The 17,032-nt window shown below is 44.2% G+C and overlaps 1 protein-coding gene across 7 annotated transcripts in view; it reads left to right on the forward strand.

Annotated features, from left to right (window-relative positions):
• LOC147021538 (trinucleotide repeat-containing gene 6C protein-like) overlaps positions 1-17,032 on the forward strand; it is a 181,465-nt gene that overhangs the window by 120,592 nt on the left and 43,841 nt on the right. For all 7 annotated transcript variants that reach the window (XM_085891568.1, XM_085891566.1, XM_085891572.1 and 4 more), the window contains one exon: positions 4,138-4,420. In XM_085891568.1, coding sequence (XP_085747694.1) covers positions 4,138-4,420 — 283 coding nt within the window. The remainder of the gene's footprint in view (positions 1-4,137; positions 4,421-17,032) is intronic.

Raw genomic sequence — 17,032 nt, forward strand, 5'->3', positions numbered from 1 at the left:
TGTATAAACAACACATTCTTTTCTGATTGTCAATTTTGTTCACCATCATAAATGAAAACAAACCTGATGCATTTTCCAGCTTGGAAAACAAAAAAACGACGTAACATCTGATCCTTAGGAGCATAAAACAAATTCCAGGGTCCCCACTCTACCGGGAAACCAGGAAAAACCCGGGAAATTAAAAATGTGTTTTCCCCATTGGGAAAACAGATGAAAATGGCGAAGATACTGATAAAGTCAGGAAATTTCCAAGGTTATTGACAATCAATGTAACAACATCCAGGAGCATTTGCGAGGCTTTCGGAGAGGACTTAACGCACTTAATTCCATAACAAATTCACAGCATTCATTTTGCTGACCTCAGAAGGATGACAGGCTGAGTCAACCCCACCTGGTATTAATTCAACGGCCAAGCGGGATTTGAACTCAGGATCTGAGGATCCCAATCCCGCCACCCAAACAATTAAGCCAACACCAGGCATAAATGCAAAGTACACCGCCCCCATGCCAAATCAATAAATAATTTATCCTCCAGCTTTCATCGCATATCCTCTGCATTTAGCGCCCGGCAATGCCACAGTGCAACACATGGAGACGGAATAATTTATTGATTAATTGTGTAATAAAAATAAATAAATAATAATCGTAAAATAATTTCTTGATTGGCTAATAGCATGTAGCTAAATCACAACTTTCATCCAAATCTGTAACAAAAGTAATTAATTAATCGAAAAATTAAATAATTAATCGATTAATTGATTGTTCAATAAATCAAAACTACTTGTTCGAGCCAAATCACTTGGTGATTGTCGTGTCCAAATTTGAGCTTCCGAGCTCAAAGGATTGCTAAAATATCGTCCGGACAAACAAACAAATGAGACAACAAACTGAGCATGATGCCCTTTCAGTGTGTGTCATCACCGTGCAGCACCTGAATATGGAATAGGGATGGGCGGTGTACAATATAGTTTTTTGGCGAATAAGTTTGCATATTGCTAAAATTAACGCTGGGTTGTTAGGCCTTAGTTATTTTATAACTTGGTTTACGGATCCGCTGACGGTATATTTGCCGAAATGAAATATAAATATAAAACACATTTTTAGCCTTTTATTCGGTCATCTCTTCGAGCATGATCTAATAATATTGGTGTTGAGAGGAGAGGTGACGATCCATCCGTCCGTCCGTCCGTCCGTCCGTCCATCCGTTGCGAAAATGACGATTTTCAAATTCTATCTCCTCCGCCATTTCTCAAGCGATGTTGAATTTGATTGTGGCATATGAATCTATGGGACAATATCTAAATTTTGATCGGGCCAGATTTTCGATATTCGCTTTCGTTTTGGTGTCACGTGACTTCAAAGTTGGCAAAAAAATGCGAAAATGATTTTCATGCGAAAATGACGATTTTCAAAATCTATCTTCTACATTTCTCAAGCGATCTTGAATTTGATTGTGGCATATCAATCTATGGGACAATATCTAAATTTGGTCGGGCCGGATTTTCGATATTAGCTTTCGTTTTCGTGTCACGTGACTTCAAAGTTGGCAAAAAATGTGAAAATGACGATTTTCAAAATCTATCTCCTACATTTCTCAAGCAATCTTGAATTTTATTGTGGCATATAAATCTATGGGCAATATCTAAATTTGGTCAGGCCGGATTTTCGATATTCGCTTTCGTTTTCGTGTCACGTTACTTCAAAGTTTGCAAAAACTGCCCTCCCTTCAGGAGGCTATATATTTTCTCACAGAGATGTCCGTCACTCCCACACGGGTGTATTTTATTGATACATTTTCTGCCGAAGGTGCAAAAGTTTCAAAACCGGAAATGTAAACGTCGGCATTTATTTTCAAAATATAATTTTGTGCGCTTGCACCAAAATACCGAGTCACCTTTAAAGGCCCTGTCACACTTTGACGTTTTAGCCAGCGTATGGCAAGGTATCAAAATGTATGTAAAACGCTGGCGTACGCTGAACTATTGATGTTTTTTTCCAGTTATGGATGTATTCATAACGAGTTGGACGTATGCATAACGTATTAGTAACATACACAGAACGTTTCGATAACATATAGATAACTTGTATCAACGAATGCTGAGCGTGTTGTCGACCTTCACAACCTATGCCCAACGATAGTCTAACTTATGCATAGCACGCGGGAGCGTATCGCCGACAATCACGTGGCGTAGCCTATTAAAAGGCTGCGGCTCGACGATTCAAATCATAACCGCACTAGACATCGAAATGTCAAGCCGCTGTCACACCTTGACGTTTTAGCCAGCGTATGCCAACGTATGAAAAATTTGCCGAATACGCTGGCACACGTCGAATACGTTATGGGTAAGTTTTGTATACGTTAAGAGCACGCTGAAGCACGCTGGCATACGTCATAGTACGTCGACAAATTTTCAGCATGTTGAAAATTTTTCAACGTGTGCCAGCGTATGACACATTCCGCATACGCTGGCCATAAGTTGTAGGCACGTTACGCGATCGTTGACACACGTCGACACACGTTACTTGTAAGTTACTCATAAGTCGAAACACGTCGAGGTAATGTTTAGCGTCAGTGTTCCAGACTACAACACGTTACTCATAGGTTAGAAATAAGTTTCGGGTACGCGAAACATTACCTCGACGTGTTTCGACTTGTGAGTAACTTACAAGTAATGTGTGTCGACGTGTGTCAACGATCGCGTAACGTGCCTACAACTTATGGCCAGCGTATGTGGAACGTGCGAGTCATACGCTGGCATACGTCGAAAAATTTCAAGCATGTTAAAATTTGTCGACGAGCTCGGCGTACTACGACGTATGCCAGCGTGCTCTTAACGTATACAAAACTTACCCATAACATATTCGACGTGTGCCAGCGTTTTAGACAAATTTTTCATACGTCGGCATATGTGGCTAAATCGTCAAGGTGTGACTGGGCCTTAACCAAACTGCACAGTAGAGCTGTGCAGTAGTCTTCGGTCATGGCGTCTGAGCAGTGGCCAGCATCGTTCAGATTGACTGTGGTTTCTGGGGCGAAAGTGATTGTTAAGAAGTATGTCAGCGGTATAAATTTGAGTGACTGTATTAGTGATTTAATCACGCAACATCTTGACGACGAACTATTGCATCAATTCAGTGCAGCAGCAGGGATGATTCGCAGGCTACTCTCGATCGTGCTGATTTTGTTTCCATCGAAAGTTGTACACCGCTGTTCGTATTGAAAGATTTCGGTGCCAAGTACGTCAATGTTTCCCTGCGAGATGCTGATATTCAGCCTTCAATGGACCAGAAATCAGCCTTTGATGTGCTCATGGGGATGGCGAGACTGTACGATCAGATGCCCACTGAAAAGTAAGAGCTGGTTATGGTTCTGTTTGAGCGTGTTGACTCCGAGTAGACACCTTTTTTAAAATCATATCCAGCACCATGCACTGGTGTGCACGCACACATCTACGACTTGGACAATAATTTTCTCAGCATTGTTTCCATTTGTTTGATGATCCAACAGGTTTCTCTAAGAAAAAACATGCCAGACTATATTGTAAATACAAGTTTTAATCCTTCTTTATTGTTTTTCACATCAGATGATACAGTGAACATCGGCATCCTGCATTTGAATGGTCTTCCATCTTCAATGTTTTCTTAGATCCTCCTGGTCTGGGATTTATATTTATTTTCCCCCCACCTCCCCTTGTCTTTTCCATGGAACATCCGAAAAAAAATAATAAAAATATGTAATTTCTAAAAATTGAAATTATATTTATATTTTTATTTCGACCTACCGACCCTACAATTTAGCTGAAAAACTGCGTAAACCAAGTTAGAAAATAACTAAGGCCTTAGCGGTAAACAAAATGTTTCTGATATAAAAAAAAATTGCCAATATTTACTGCCAATAAACTCTATTACGGTACTATGTATAAGTGATGTTGTTCATCTCCCGTCAGTAAAGCGTTCATTGTTAATAGTATAAAATAATGATGCCCAGAAAAATAGTAAAGCGTTCACTGTTCAAGTAAAAATAATTTCAAAAACCTTTCTGAATGAAATTTCAACTCTTGCTGTGAGTGGCATTCCAACCATTGCTTGGTTCATGACTGACCTTTCTTCACTGTTTTCTGTGTGTATGCCGTGCAGGCGGCTCGTGCTATCTTCATGCAGCAACAAATCCAGCAACACCAGCGCCATTTGGCACAACTTCTGGGCATCAAACACCAGCCCACACAACATGGCGCTCACCACCCCAACCACTTCAACCATCTCAACCACTCGGCATCCAACAAGCTCCCCCCCTCTTCACACCAAGTGCATCTTGCAGATGTATCCATGGATGGCAAGGAGGCAGGCCCGACGCCAGGCTTGCCGATACAAGGGAGTTATGGCCTCATTGTATCACCCACCTCGCCAAGCTTCCCAGTCGGTGGGTCTTGTGTCTGTGTTTGTGTTTGTGCAGTAGATTGACCATCTTATTTGGTTTTTGTACTGTTTGTTTTCACTTCCATGGCAGCTTGGCTGAGTGCTCAGTTAATTGGAAAGTCAATATAACACTAAGGTGCTCTTTCCATTATTTGAGTTTAAAAAGTGGTTGTGTGCATTATTTTTACATCTTCTTCTTTAATCTTGTTCTTCTTCTTTATCCTTTTTTTTCTTCTTCTCTTTCTACAAAACTGGTGCTTCTAGTCATGTGACAATCCATTTGACCATTGCATGCTATCCTTTTTGGATAGTGGTCCTGTTGTAATATTTACCTCTTACTTACAACAGGCATTTCTTTAATGGACATACAATTCCTAGGTGTGAGTTTAGGACCCCAATAACGAAATGCTGCTCAGCCGATGATCGTCATTATTGTGTTTGCATCGGAGCATCATAAGCTTCAGTGAAGTTTAAAAAAAGAAAATGTAACTGATAATGCCGATACTGGATGATGGCATTGTACTTGCTTCACATTGATCTACAATTAGCTTTAAACATTTAAACATGTAGTGCTACAGATTACTTGTAATGCATTTGGCAGGTAACTCTGAGATGTGAGATAAATGTTGTGTGTTACATGCTGTGCAGTAACTGCATAATGGCCTAATTCCACTGTTTGCTATTCTTTTTCTTTTCATTTCTTCCCCACATCCCCCTCATCCATTTGCGCTGCCACGAGTTATACTGAGCAACTTCTGGATCATTCGTCTCTTACCATTGATGCTTACATGATGTTACATGCACCTTTTGATATCCAGGGTGACCCCAAAAATGTGGACCCAGGGAAAAGTTTAACAACTTTAATATCATCCAGTCGAACTTGACAAAATTTTCAGATCGTATTATTCGCTTGTAGTCAAGATATCACTGAAAATTTCAGTTGTTTACAAAGAAATCTAACAATTTTACAATGAAATTACTGATAACATCGATGTTTGATATGCTCCTAATATAATGGCACCATTTTGCTCAATGCAAAGTAATTGATGACTCTTATGCACTGTTATCAGAATTCTCCTCGAGCTTTCTTTGCTGATGTTGAGCTCTTGACAGTGGAGCCAAAGAGATTTCTTGGGATTATGGGCAACTGAATCGGCAACGAATGGCAGCAATATTCTCGGGTGACCTTCCTGATTTTGGTTGACCAGAGTGGCCTCCTCTGTTTGGTTAATTCATATTCAAGACTGCTACGGATGAAGAAAAGGAGGGAGGTTGAGAGCAGGGGTCGGAAGATTATTATTAGGTGGGGGAAGTGTAGGGGCATTGTCGGTATAGAGTACAAGGAGAGGGTGAGGACCAGGTTTGAGCAACTTGGCGAAGAAGCGGAATGTTTGGAGGAGGAGTGGAAGAAGTATGGAGAGGTGTTTAGGGGAATTGCAGAAGTTTTAGAAGGATGTCAGGTTTGTGTGGAAGGATGTCAGGTTTGTGTGGAAGGATGTCAGGTTTGTGTGAAAGGATGTCAGGAAAGGGTGCATCGTCAAGGGATAGAAACCAGGTTTGGTGCATTGAGGAAATAGCAAAGGCAGTTGATGAAAAGAAGTAGGTTTGGAAGAGGATAGAGAAGATCAAGATTAGAAGGAGGCAACCGGATCTGGCGTTGCTGCATCTGCATGAACAAAAGAAGAAGGCAGCAAGGAGAGCTGTGGATAATGTGAGGAATGACATGGAAGAGTACATTGACAGCAAGTTGGAAGAGGATGGTGGGGAGATGATTATTTGTAAACTGGCTCGTAACAAGGATGGGGATAGTAAGGACATGAAATGGGGAGGGAGGCAGTGATCAGGGATGGGGGTGGGAGGCTAGTGACAGAAAGGGGGGTAGTATTGAAGGTGTGGGAAGGATTTTTTGGCAAGCTGTTTAACCGGGGAAAGGACGGCAGCGAGCTGGAGCTACTGTGTTATGTAGAGGGGAAAATGGAGTTGGTGGAGATCATGGAAGAGGAGGTCTGGACAGCATTGAAGAGGATGAAGAAGGGGAGAGTGCCAGGCATTGATGTGTGTACACAGATGATAGTTGCAGCAGGACAAGTTTGAGTCAGTTGGGTGAATAGGCTGTTGAATATATGTATAGGAGAGGGTTCAGTTCCGGAGGATTGGAGGACAGGGTTAATTGTGCCGATATGGAAGTTGAAGGGCGATGTTCAAGATCCGAGAAAGTACAATGGCATCGCGTTCCTTAGTCATATCATGAAGGTGCTGGAATGTATTCTGGATGGGAGGATAAGGAGGTGTGTGGAGATGGAGATCGGAGAAGAGCAACAGGGGTTGAGAAAGGATAGGGGGATGACAGATGGGATGTTCATGCTGAGACAGCTGGTGGAGAAGAGGTTGGAGGTGCAAGGTGAAATGGCATTTGGATTTGTGGACCTGGAGAAGGCCTACAGCACTGGCCTGAGAAAGATGGTGACTGCAACACTAAGATGGATGGGAGTGCCGGAAGCAGAAGTTAGGTTGGTGGAAGGGATGTACAAGGGAATGAAGGGAAGCATTTCAGTTGGTCCTAGGATGTCTGAGTTCAGTGTGACCATCGGTTTGAGGCAGCGAAGCGCTCTCTGACGACATCGGCAGGAAAGCGTGAACATTGGTTTTAGGGAAGGAAGTGGGGGAATATCCTGGTTGAGGCAGGACGTTCTCAGCCCACTCCTGTTTATCATGGTGATGGAACTTGTAAGCAGGAAGGTAAACATGAAGGGTATTGTTGTATGTATGTTGTATGCAGACAATCTGCCTTCTGTGGTGGACAGTAGGTGGGGGATGCAGGAAATACTAGAGGTGTGGAAGGAAGCATTTGGGAATCATGGGCTTAAGATGAGTATGGAGTAGACTGAGGTGATGTGGGTCAGGCAGCAGAGAAAATAAATGAATATCAGGTTAGAGGGGTCGGAGATCAGACAGGGAAATAGGTTTGAATATCTCAGAGGAACAGGGACTGGGGATGGTAAGTCATAGGCAGAGGTATGGAGGAGGATTCAGGTGGGTGAAAATGCATGAAGAAGGGTGGAGGGAGTAATGGCAGATAGAAAGATATCAAGGGCATTGAAAGGGAAGGTTCTGAAGCCATGTGTAACGCCCCCTACCTTTCCCGTCTGGAAACGGTGAGACAGAGACAGACAAACAAGAGAGGCTGCAGATTTGCGAGAACAACTGGGTCAGGAGGACTGTGGGAGTGAAGAGTGTGGATAGAGGGAAAATGGATGAACTGAGGGAAGAGATTGGTGTGCAGATGAGCTTGACCAGGAGATTGGTGAAATGCCGGGTAAACCTGGGCTGGGCACTTGGTGAAGATGAGGGGGAGAGAGATTGGCAAAGAGAGTGGATAGGTTAAGGGATCAAGGAAGAAGAAGAAGAGGTCAACCATGGTTGAGATGGGAGGATTGTGTGAAGAGTGATATCAGCAAGGTGGTGGTGTTTGGAGAGTGCAGATAGTTGGCTGAGGACAGATGGAAGTGGAGGAGTATCATGGTTGAGACAGGGCAGAAGCTTGGTGTTATTTGACCTCACCCCTTTTCAAGGGAGGTGAAGAAGAAGACTGTGCCATGCTGTCTAAATCTCTTCACAAACCTTTGAATTTGAGACTTCCTGGGTGCTTTCCTTGATGCAAAATGTGTACAGAACAGGTGTTTGTCCATAAGAACGAATCTGTCCGCAAATAGTTTCCTACAGAAAAATGACTTTTCTTCAGGTGTCCATGACATGATTAACGAATGTCACAGATTCAAGAAACTTGGCAGATACACTCCCTTAACTCACTTCAGACCTCCGAAATTTTAAAGAGATTGAAACAAAACTGTGAAGGTTATTAAACTTTTCCCAGGGTCCACTTTTTTGGTGAGGTCACCCTGTACAACCAAATGGGTGTGGCTTAAAAATATGTAGTGTGCAAGTTCCTCCCACTTTGAGGAATTTTAAAATGTTTTTTTCCTTTCTTTTGGTGGGCGCAGATCTTAACTTGTCAATTCAAGATGATACTGTACTAACAGACATGTATTAATTTGTACCATTGATTACCTTCAATGGGGGTTATTAATAACATCGTGGCCTAACGTAGAATGAAATAAATCGCAGGTTAAAATAGTGCTAAAACGATTGTGTGGGGGAAAAAAGAAATGTTTGAATTTTTTTGAAAATATGAAATGTTTTGTTTCATTTTGCTGACTGATAACTCACAAAGCAAGACTTGAAGCAATTGATCGACTCATGCACATTGTTTCTTTTGTAACTCCAAAAGGAGCAAAAAAAAATTATCACGTTGAAATCTGTCCATGTGTCCCCAAGATATTACAATTTATATTTAATGGTTCCATGAAATTCAGAAACTGTAAAAGAAACTTTTCTTCAACCTTGCATTATGTGGGAAGACGAGGAATGCTTTTGATCTACCCAAAGCGATCTGTTTTCAAGATGCAAAAGGAAACTAGAAAAAAAAGTATTGTCAAGAACACAAAGTTCTACCATATGATGACATAAAACCTCTCCTACAGTGAGACCACGACAGTTTTGTGGTCGACTCTTGAGCAGGCCCTTTCAAATACCAAAAACACCCAGAACAGCATAAATGGAACTGATGGATTTGCCCTTACCTGAAAAGATTGGTGCAGTGGAATTGGGCCTGTAGAACCTGGAAGCACAAGGTCGTCTCAAGATAAGGTCCTTTTGTTTGGATTTGGCTCTGCCTTCTCAATGGGCTTGCCAACAGAACACCGCATGTGCACCACAAGAGGACCCAAGGCAGGGCCTGGGGGAGTTGCGGATTTCGTGACTGCGTCCATCGGAGGCAAAGACCTCCTTCAGTCTCGACAGGCAGTGGACCTTGCAGCCCTCGGGGAATCCCGACGGCTTCCGAAGCACCCTGGGCTCATCTGTCGAGCTTGGATCCAGCAAAATGGGTGTGTGCTTGCTCTCATCCCATGCAGTCACCTTGTCTTTCCTGGCCCATGTCTGGTGCCCTCCATTATGTTTGGTGTGAATGTTCTGCTTGTCGAAATTCTCAACCTAAAATTTCCCACACTTTGCATTCTAAACTGCCTCCCTCAAGAATATGGTTTCTGTCTGTTATGAATGGAACAACTTGGCGTTAAGGTATGGTATGCAGTTGCAGGATAAATAATATAAACGATATAAAATTCCGTGACTAGTTGAAATCTTAACCCCCTTCACTGCTTGCTGCGTGACTTTTACCGGCATTATCCGAGTGTTTCAAGGGTTGCATGCAGAACTCATTGAGTGTGGTTGGTATGTGCACAATTAAAAATAACCATCGTAACCATTAACCAGTCGAGGCTCGTGGAAGAGCTATAACACAGAATGGATCAGGATGCAACATAACAAAAGGAACGGCAGAAAGAAGGGGGAAATGCCAAAAATAGACGGAGAGAGATAAACAAGTGATGCATGTAAGGATAGGGGATAGAGGTGAATGCAAGGGGTGGATAAGATGGACAGAGATGAAAAAAAAATTGGGTGGGGGAGGGGGAGAGAGAGGGAGTGGAGAATGGTTTTGGATGGGGGATTATCTGAGATGGTGGTGAGCTGTCTTGAAGACCTGGAGGGAAGAATGAAAATGAAGAGAATGTGGAAGTTGGTGGTGATTAGGTGGTGAAAACGTGTGCCCTGCAGATACCTAGGGAGGACAAAACACTGAGAGGGCAGAGGGTGCAAGACCAGAAAGGAGGTGGTAGAAGACAGACAGACCACCGACCTATCAGCGATGCCAAAGTGATAGGCCCATGGACTCGACTCCATCGCAGGGGATTCCAATGATCTTGAAGACTTTGCTTTCTACAGCATCAAGCTGAGCAAGGTGTGAATCAGGAGAATCAGCCCCAAGGGGAGAACAGTGCTCCATCAAGTCATGGATGAAAGCCTTTAAGGTGGATAGTTCAGGTGTACCAAAGAAGGACCTTGCGTGACAGAAGATGACCAGTGACTGGCTTTGGAGGCCAACTTTGAAATTTGGTTTGTCCAAGAAAGATCATAGATGAGAGTTTTCACTGCCTAACATTCCAGGTAATACAAAACCCAAGAGTTTGAGTCACTGAATGTCTTCGAGAGGGTTCGTGAAAAGTAGATGGGAGGGTTTGCCCTATAGTCCTTTCAGAGAGAGAGAGACAGTGAGAGTGAGAGATTTGTCAGGATTAAAAGACGTGTTCCAAGTGTTTGACCATCTTGTGATTTAAATTTTTTTAAGGTCTGAAGAGAGGGTGGAGGCTGTAGTCGGGTCAATTTATGACAAACAACCACCAAACCCACAACAAATTTCAGCAAAAGGTTTCTCAGTGGTTTTCATTCCTACTGGATATACTGATCAATAGAAAAAAAAGTCTACCAAAATGTGACATCCGGAAATGGGTTAAAACAATCATTTTCAAGATGGCCACCACCGGGCTTTGAGATCACTAAAACAGCTATAACTTCTTCAATAATTGTGATAAAAACATAATTGTTGGTTCTGGTCCATGGTTTTAATGGATCAGCAATCAACTGGTGTCAATAAAATTTAGATCTGATCAGTATTTAACCTGAAATCCAAGATGGCGGCAAAAAATGAAGGGTGTAAAATCAATAAATTGTCTCTATATAATCAAACCTCTGTTAGGCAATCAATCACCCAACATTTATCAAATTCTAACAAAAGGGTTTTCAATCTTCTCTTACCAGTAATTATATGTGATGTATTACATGTCGGGGGAATGTCCCTGGCTTTGATTGAGTAGCCTATCCCTTTCTTCGGATAGCCTATCCCTATCCTATCTTATCCCTTCGCCTTTATAACAGCATAAAGAAGCAACTAGTGCCAGAATTGAAAGACATGCATTCGACCTCTCGAAGATAAGCACAAAGCTGAATGCATTTTCACCTTTTTCCTCTGATCCTACATTGAGAAATATAAATGGTATCGTGGCAAGCGAAGACATCAACGTGCATGAATATGAAGCTGTTGGGAACAAAATCATCGAGAGAATGATTGGACAACCTGTGTTTTCCTTCTCCATCAAGAGGACAGAGAAAGCAAAGACCCTGGGAAATTCTAATGCTCTCCTGGTTGCTCCTCACAGAACCATCGACTCCAGTGTGCTATTCCAGCGATTCCTGGTGGTATCCCAGATAGGTGATTTGTCACTTGAGGACGTGATGAGTTTTGAGCTCAGTCCATACCCTCCATCCCTCTTTGAGGACAGCAGGATGTTGAGGAAGGCCGACAAACCTCAACTCGCTCAAGCCGTCAATGACCACTGTACCAAGGCACTGGCATGTGAAGGAGTACCTGACACCACACCTTCAGCACACCTTAAGACTGAAAGGTATGTTCTTGATGGTGGATCCTTGCTGCACAAGCTCAAGTGGAAGAAGGGAGATACATATGGCAAAATAGCCAGATCATATGCGGACCACAACAAAACACTATGGGACAGCAACTGTTGTCTTTGGCTATGGTGCAGGCCCTTCGATAAAGGATAACACTCAGCAGAGACGGGGACAAGCCAACAGCTATCCGACTGTGAACTTCACCGGAGAAACTGAATTTGACGGAAAGAGAGATGAATTCCTATCTGTCGGCAACAACAAGCAACAGCTGATCACCTTAATAGGTGATCAGCTGAAGAAAGTGGGCTGCACAGTTATTCAGGCAGAAGGAGACGCTGATGTGGACATTGCCAAGACAGCCGTAAACAGCACAATTCTGCATCCCACCACACTAATCGGAGAGGACACAGATTTGTTGATGCTTTTGCTCCATTACTGTATACCAGATAGAAAACCACTATATTTCAGATCAGACAACCAGTCAAGAAGCAATCTGAAAGTATATGACATCAATCGGATGAAGCATCTTCTTGGGAATAAGTTGTGCACTCAACTATTATTCCTGCACACCTTCACAGGATGTGATTCAACATCTCGTGTGTATGGCATTGGGGAAAAAATCAGTCTTTCAGAAGCTCGTGGAAGATGATCAAGGCCTCCAGTTGTGTGCAGATACATTCACTTTGAGAGGCGTCAGCCACGCTGAAATAAAGAGACTTGGCAGCCAAGCGATGGCCGTTATATTTGGTGGGGAGAGCACAAGTTCTCTGACAGCCATGCGTTACAAGATATTCACAAAGAAGGTCGCTGCTGCTAAGTCTTTCGTTACACCTGAACGTCTTCCCCTAACGGAATCTGCCACTAAGTTTCATTGTCTCCGAGTGTACTACTAGGTCATGGTTTGGATGGGGATGAAGGGCGACCTCGATCCTCTGGACTGGGGCTGGGGACTTGAAGACAATCGATTTGTACCTATCATGACTGCCATGAATGCTGCACCAGACACTCTTCTCAAGATGATACACTGCAACTGCACCACAGCTTGTGACACACTCCGTTGCAGCTTCAGAAAGAATGAGCTTCCGTGTACGTCTGCATGTGGATCATGCCAAGTGACGTTTTGTGACAATCCACTAAATCAAGCCTCTGAGGAACTAGAGGACAATGATGAGGACTGAAATTGTAACCTAAACTGCTATTATGTAATGTTCACAAATAAATGTTTCAGTGGCACCAGGTGTTCAGTGATTTTGGTTCAGCTGGAAAATTTATTGATTTTTGCACTCTTGAATTTTGCCGCCATCTTGGATTTCATGTTAAATACTGATCAGATCGAAATTTTATTGACACCAGTTGATTGCTGATCCATTAAAACCATGGACCAGAACCAACAATTATGTTTTTATCACAATTATTGAAGAAGTTATAGCTGTTTTAGTTATTTCAAAGCCCGGTGGTGGCCATCTTGAAAATGACTGTTTTAACCCATTTCTGGATGTCAGATTTTGGTCGACTTTTTTTCTGTTGATCAGTATATCCAGTAGGAATGAAAACCACTGAAAAACCTTTTGTTGCAATTTGTTGTGGGCCAGGTGGTATTTTGACCCGACTACTGCTGTCTGCCTATCTGAAGGATGAGGGACGTCACGGCAGAGGATGAAGTCATCATCAAATATATAAAGGGAGTTTTCCAGGAAGTCACAGAGAGATCATTGATGAAAAATAGGAATGGGACTGAGCCCAGAACCACTGCTTTGGAGCACACCAGCCTTGACAGGGAGAGAAGATGAAAGGATTTCATTAAGTGCCACACATTGGCTGTGAGAGTAGAGGATGAAATGAGAGCGAGAGAAGAACCTTCAGTGTTTAGGCTTTATTCCATTTGATTGGAGCCGCTTCTGTGGGCACACCGGGGAATACAGGTTCAGCTAGGAGTACATAAGCAGTAACGTATACATGTGCGATTAATCATTGCAGACTAAATCCGCGTAAGCACGGAGTTCGATATAATCTCCATTCTCACCAGTCAATGAGCACCTTCAGTTAACGAGCATCAAGTGAACAGCCGATGTAAATGGCAATGCACCGGGGACAACCACTCGTGCCGCGGAGACCTCCCCTTATACGCGAGACGCACAACATGTGATCCCGCGTCATGTCCCTCAATTCACCTCAATTCACCACATTCTCCCCACCTTTAAAATGTAACTAGGGGCCCATCTTACACACCATGATTGCTTTAGCACTATAGGAGTATACATTTCAAGCAACGCGGACTAATAGGTCTACAGAAGCATACATGCCAAGCAGTGATTATTTTGAGTTGTAGGAGCATGGAAATGAGCATCGATATATGATATAATGAGCATATGGGAGCATGAGCAGCGAGAATGCCGATAATCCCCTTTACAGATTGAGTCGTCGAGGGGGCCTTATTCGTCGACCTCTCCGGGAGTAAATGGCAGTTTCACTTGAGGGAGACTCCCGATCCTCTTGGTGAGCCTCGACTTGTGCCGGGGATGACTCCTCGATCGCTCTCGGGTGGAACGCGGCAGCCCCGTCGCCCGGCGGAGTTCCTGGGGGGGAAATGTCAGAAGGAGGAGTGCCAGAAGGTGGTGTACCTGCGGGAGGAGTACCTGAGGGAGCCAGATGGCGAACCGACACAGTGGTCTCCCTGCCATCCGGGAGCCTGACATGAGCATACTCTGGATTAGTGTCAATGAGTTCGACCCCCTCCACCAGGGGTTCATACTTGCTTTGTCGGACCGGGCGTTTCATGAACACTGTACCGGGATGGGTCAGCCAGTTGGGCACCGTTTGACCGTCAACATAACGTCGCTGGTGAGTAAACATTCGTTCGTGAGGAGTTGCATTGGTGGACGTGCAGAGCAAAGAGCGTATGGAATTCAGAGCGTCGGGAAGAGTAACCTCCCACCGCTCGGGGCCCAGTCCTCTCGATTTCAGCGCCAGAGTTACGGCTTTCCAAATAACTCCATTATACCTTTCCACCTGCCCGTTTCCCTGTGGGTTGTAACCCGTCGTTCGACTAGTTGCTATGCCGAGCTCTAGTAGGAATTGTTTTAGCCCGGCCGACATGAAACACGGCCCTCTGTCTGAATGTATGTACGAAGGTTTCCCAAACATAGCGAAGAGGTCAGAGAGACATCTCACGACAGTGCCCGAGGTCATATCCGAGCACGGAAATGCGAAAGGGAACCTTGAATATTCATCAACAACGGTGAATATGTATCTGTTGTCTGTCTCGGTCGGCAGGGGCCCTTTGAAGTCGATGTTTAGTCTCTCGAAGGGGGAAGTGGCCTTGATCAGTCTGCCAGATGCCGCGCCAAAGAATCTGGGTTTTAGTTCAGCACAAACAGGGCATGAAGCATTCATTTGTTTAATATCTTCAACAGAATAGGGAAGATTTTGTCTGCGCATGAAATGTGCCATCCTGGTTACCCCTGGGTGGCAGAGAGACACGTGTAGGTCTTGCAAAGCCTGACTGATTGTTGCCGAACTGTAGACCCGAGAGAAGGTATCTGCAGCAGGGTTTTCCTTCCCGGGCCGGTAAACAATGTCGTAACTGTAGCAAGCTAGGTCTATCCGCCATCTCATAATTTTTTCATTCTTAATTTTCCCGTTATTTTTCCCATCAAACATGAATGCCACGGATCGTTGGTCCGTAACGAGCGTGAAGTGGTTTCCCAGTAAATAATGTCTCCATTTCCGCAGCGCTTCGACGATGGCGTACGCTTCCTTCTCTATCGCTGAGTGTCTCTGCTCGCTTCTAGAGAGAGTTCTCGAGAAGAACGCGACCGGCCGCCCAGACTGATTAAGTGTAGCAGCTATGGCGTGATTTGAAGCGTCGGTTTCCACCACGAAGGGCACCGAGCTGTCGATCGATAAAACCACGGACTTACTGATATCATCCTTGAGGTTGTGGAAAGCTCTTACAACAGCGGCATCTGGTGGAAAGTTTTTGCAATGCACGAGGGGATGTATTTTCTCGGAGTATTGCGAAATCCATCTCGCATAGTAAGCGAACATCCCGATCACCCGGCGCATTGTCTGCAAGTCCTGAGGTGGTGGAAGCTCACGGAGCGGGCGCAATCGTTCAGGATCAGGCTTAATTGTGCCGTCGGCTATCGTGTAGCCGAGAAGGTCAATTGACCTTGCCGAGAATACGCATTTCTCGTAGTTGAGAGTCAGATTATATTTTCTAGCAATGCTCAAGAATCTGTCTAGATTCCTATCATGTTCCCCCTGATCCCTACCGCACACTGTGACATTGTCCACGTAAACAAAAGTGTCTTTGAGGTTTTCATCTGAGATGATGTCGTCCATAACCCGTTGGAAGCAAGCTACCCCATTCGTGACACCGAAAGGTATTCTCCTGAATTGGTAGAGGCGCCTCCCTGCCTGGAATGCGGTGTAAGGTTTGTCTTCCTCTCGGATGGGAATTTGATGATAGGCGCTTCGCAAGTCGATGGTACTGAATACCTTATAATTGGCCACGCGTTCGACCATCTCGTCTATGCGCGGCAGGGGGTAGGCATCGAGTTGGGTAAAGCAATTGACCGTTTGGGAATAATCGACAACCATTCGTTTCTTATGGTTCTGACTGCTGGTTACTAACACCTGTGCGCGCCATGGCGAATCGCTCGGTTCTATAATTCCTTCTTCCAGTAATCGCTTGGTTTCTGAAGTGATGAAATTCATGTCAGCAGTGGTATATCGCCGCGATTTAATCGCTATCGGTTTGCAGACCGGCGACAAGTTAGCGAACAGCTGGGGGGACGTCACCTCCGCGGTGGTCAACGCATTTAAAATTAGACGAGGTTTGCTTCCTCCAAAGGGTATTTCGACGCTCGTGTGCTGCTTGAGGACATTATGACCCAGAATTACGTCTGCGCACAAATCACGAAGCACCAGTACCCTTACATCCCGATGCGTGTACCCTTTTACGTCCAATTCAACATTGCAGTACCCTCGTACGCGGGATTGTAGTGAGGTGGCGGCCATGCATACCGTATTGTCAGTCGGGTGGATTACCCATTTCCTGCCCTTCACTAGCGAGCTGTTGACGAAACTTTCAGAGCTACCGGTATCAATCAGTGCCTCAGCCGTATGCCCGTTAATTCGTACGTTGATGATAGCCTTGGATAGATTCCCCGGAGAGGCTGCAGTTAATTTATTTTGCGAGTAGAGAGCCGCAGAAGTGGGTTTATTTCTCCTTAGAGTAGATTTACAT

Source organism: Eptatretus burgeri, chromosome 8 (assembly GCF_056783735.1).
Source record: "Eptatretus burgeri isolate ZD-2024b chromosome 8, Ebu_testis_v1, whole genome shotgun sequence".
Lineage (NCBI taxonomy): Eukaryota > Metazoa > Chordata > Myxini > Myxiniformes > Myxinidae > Eptatretus > Eptatretus burgeri.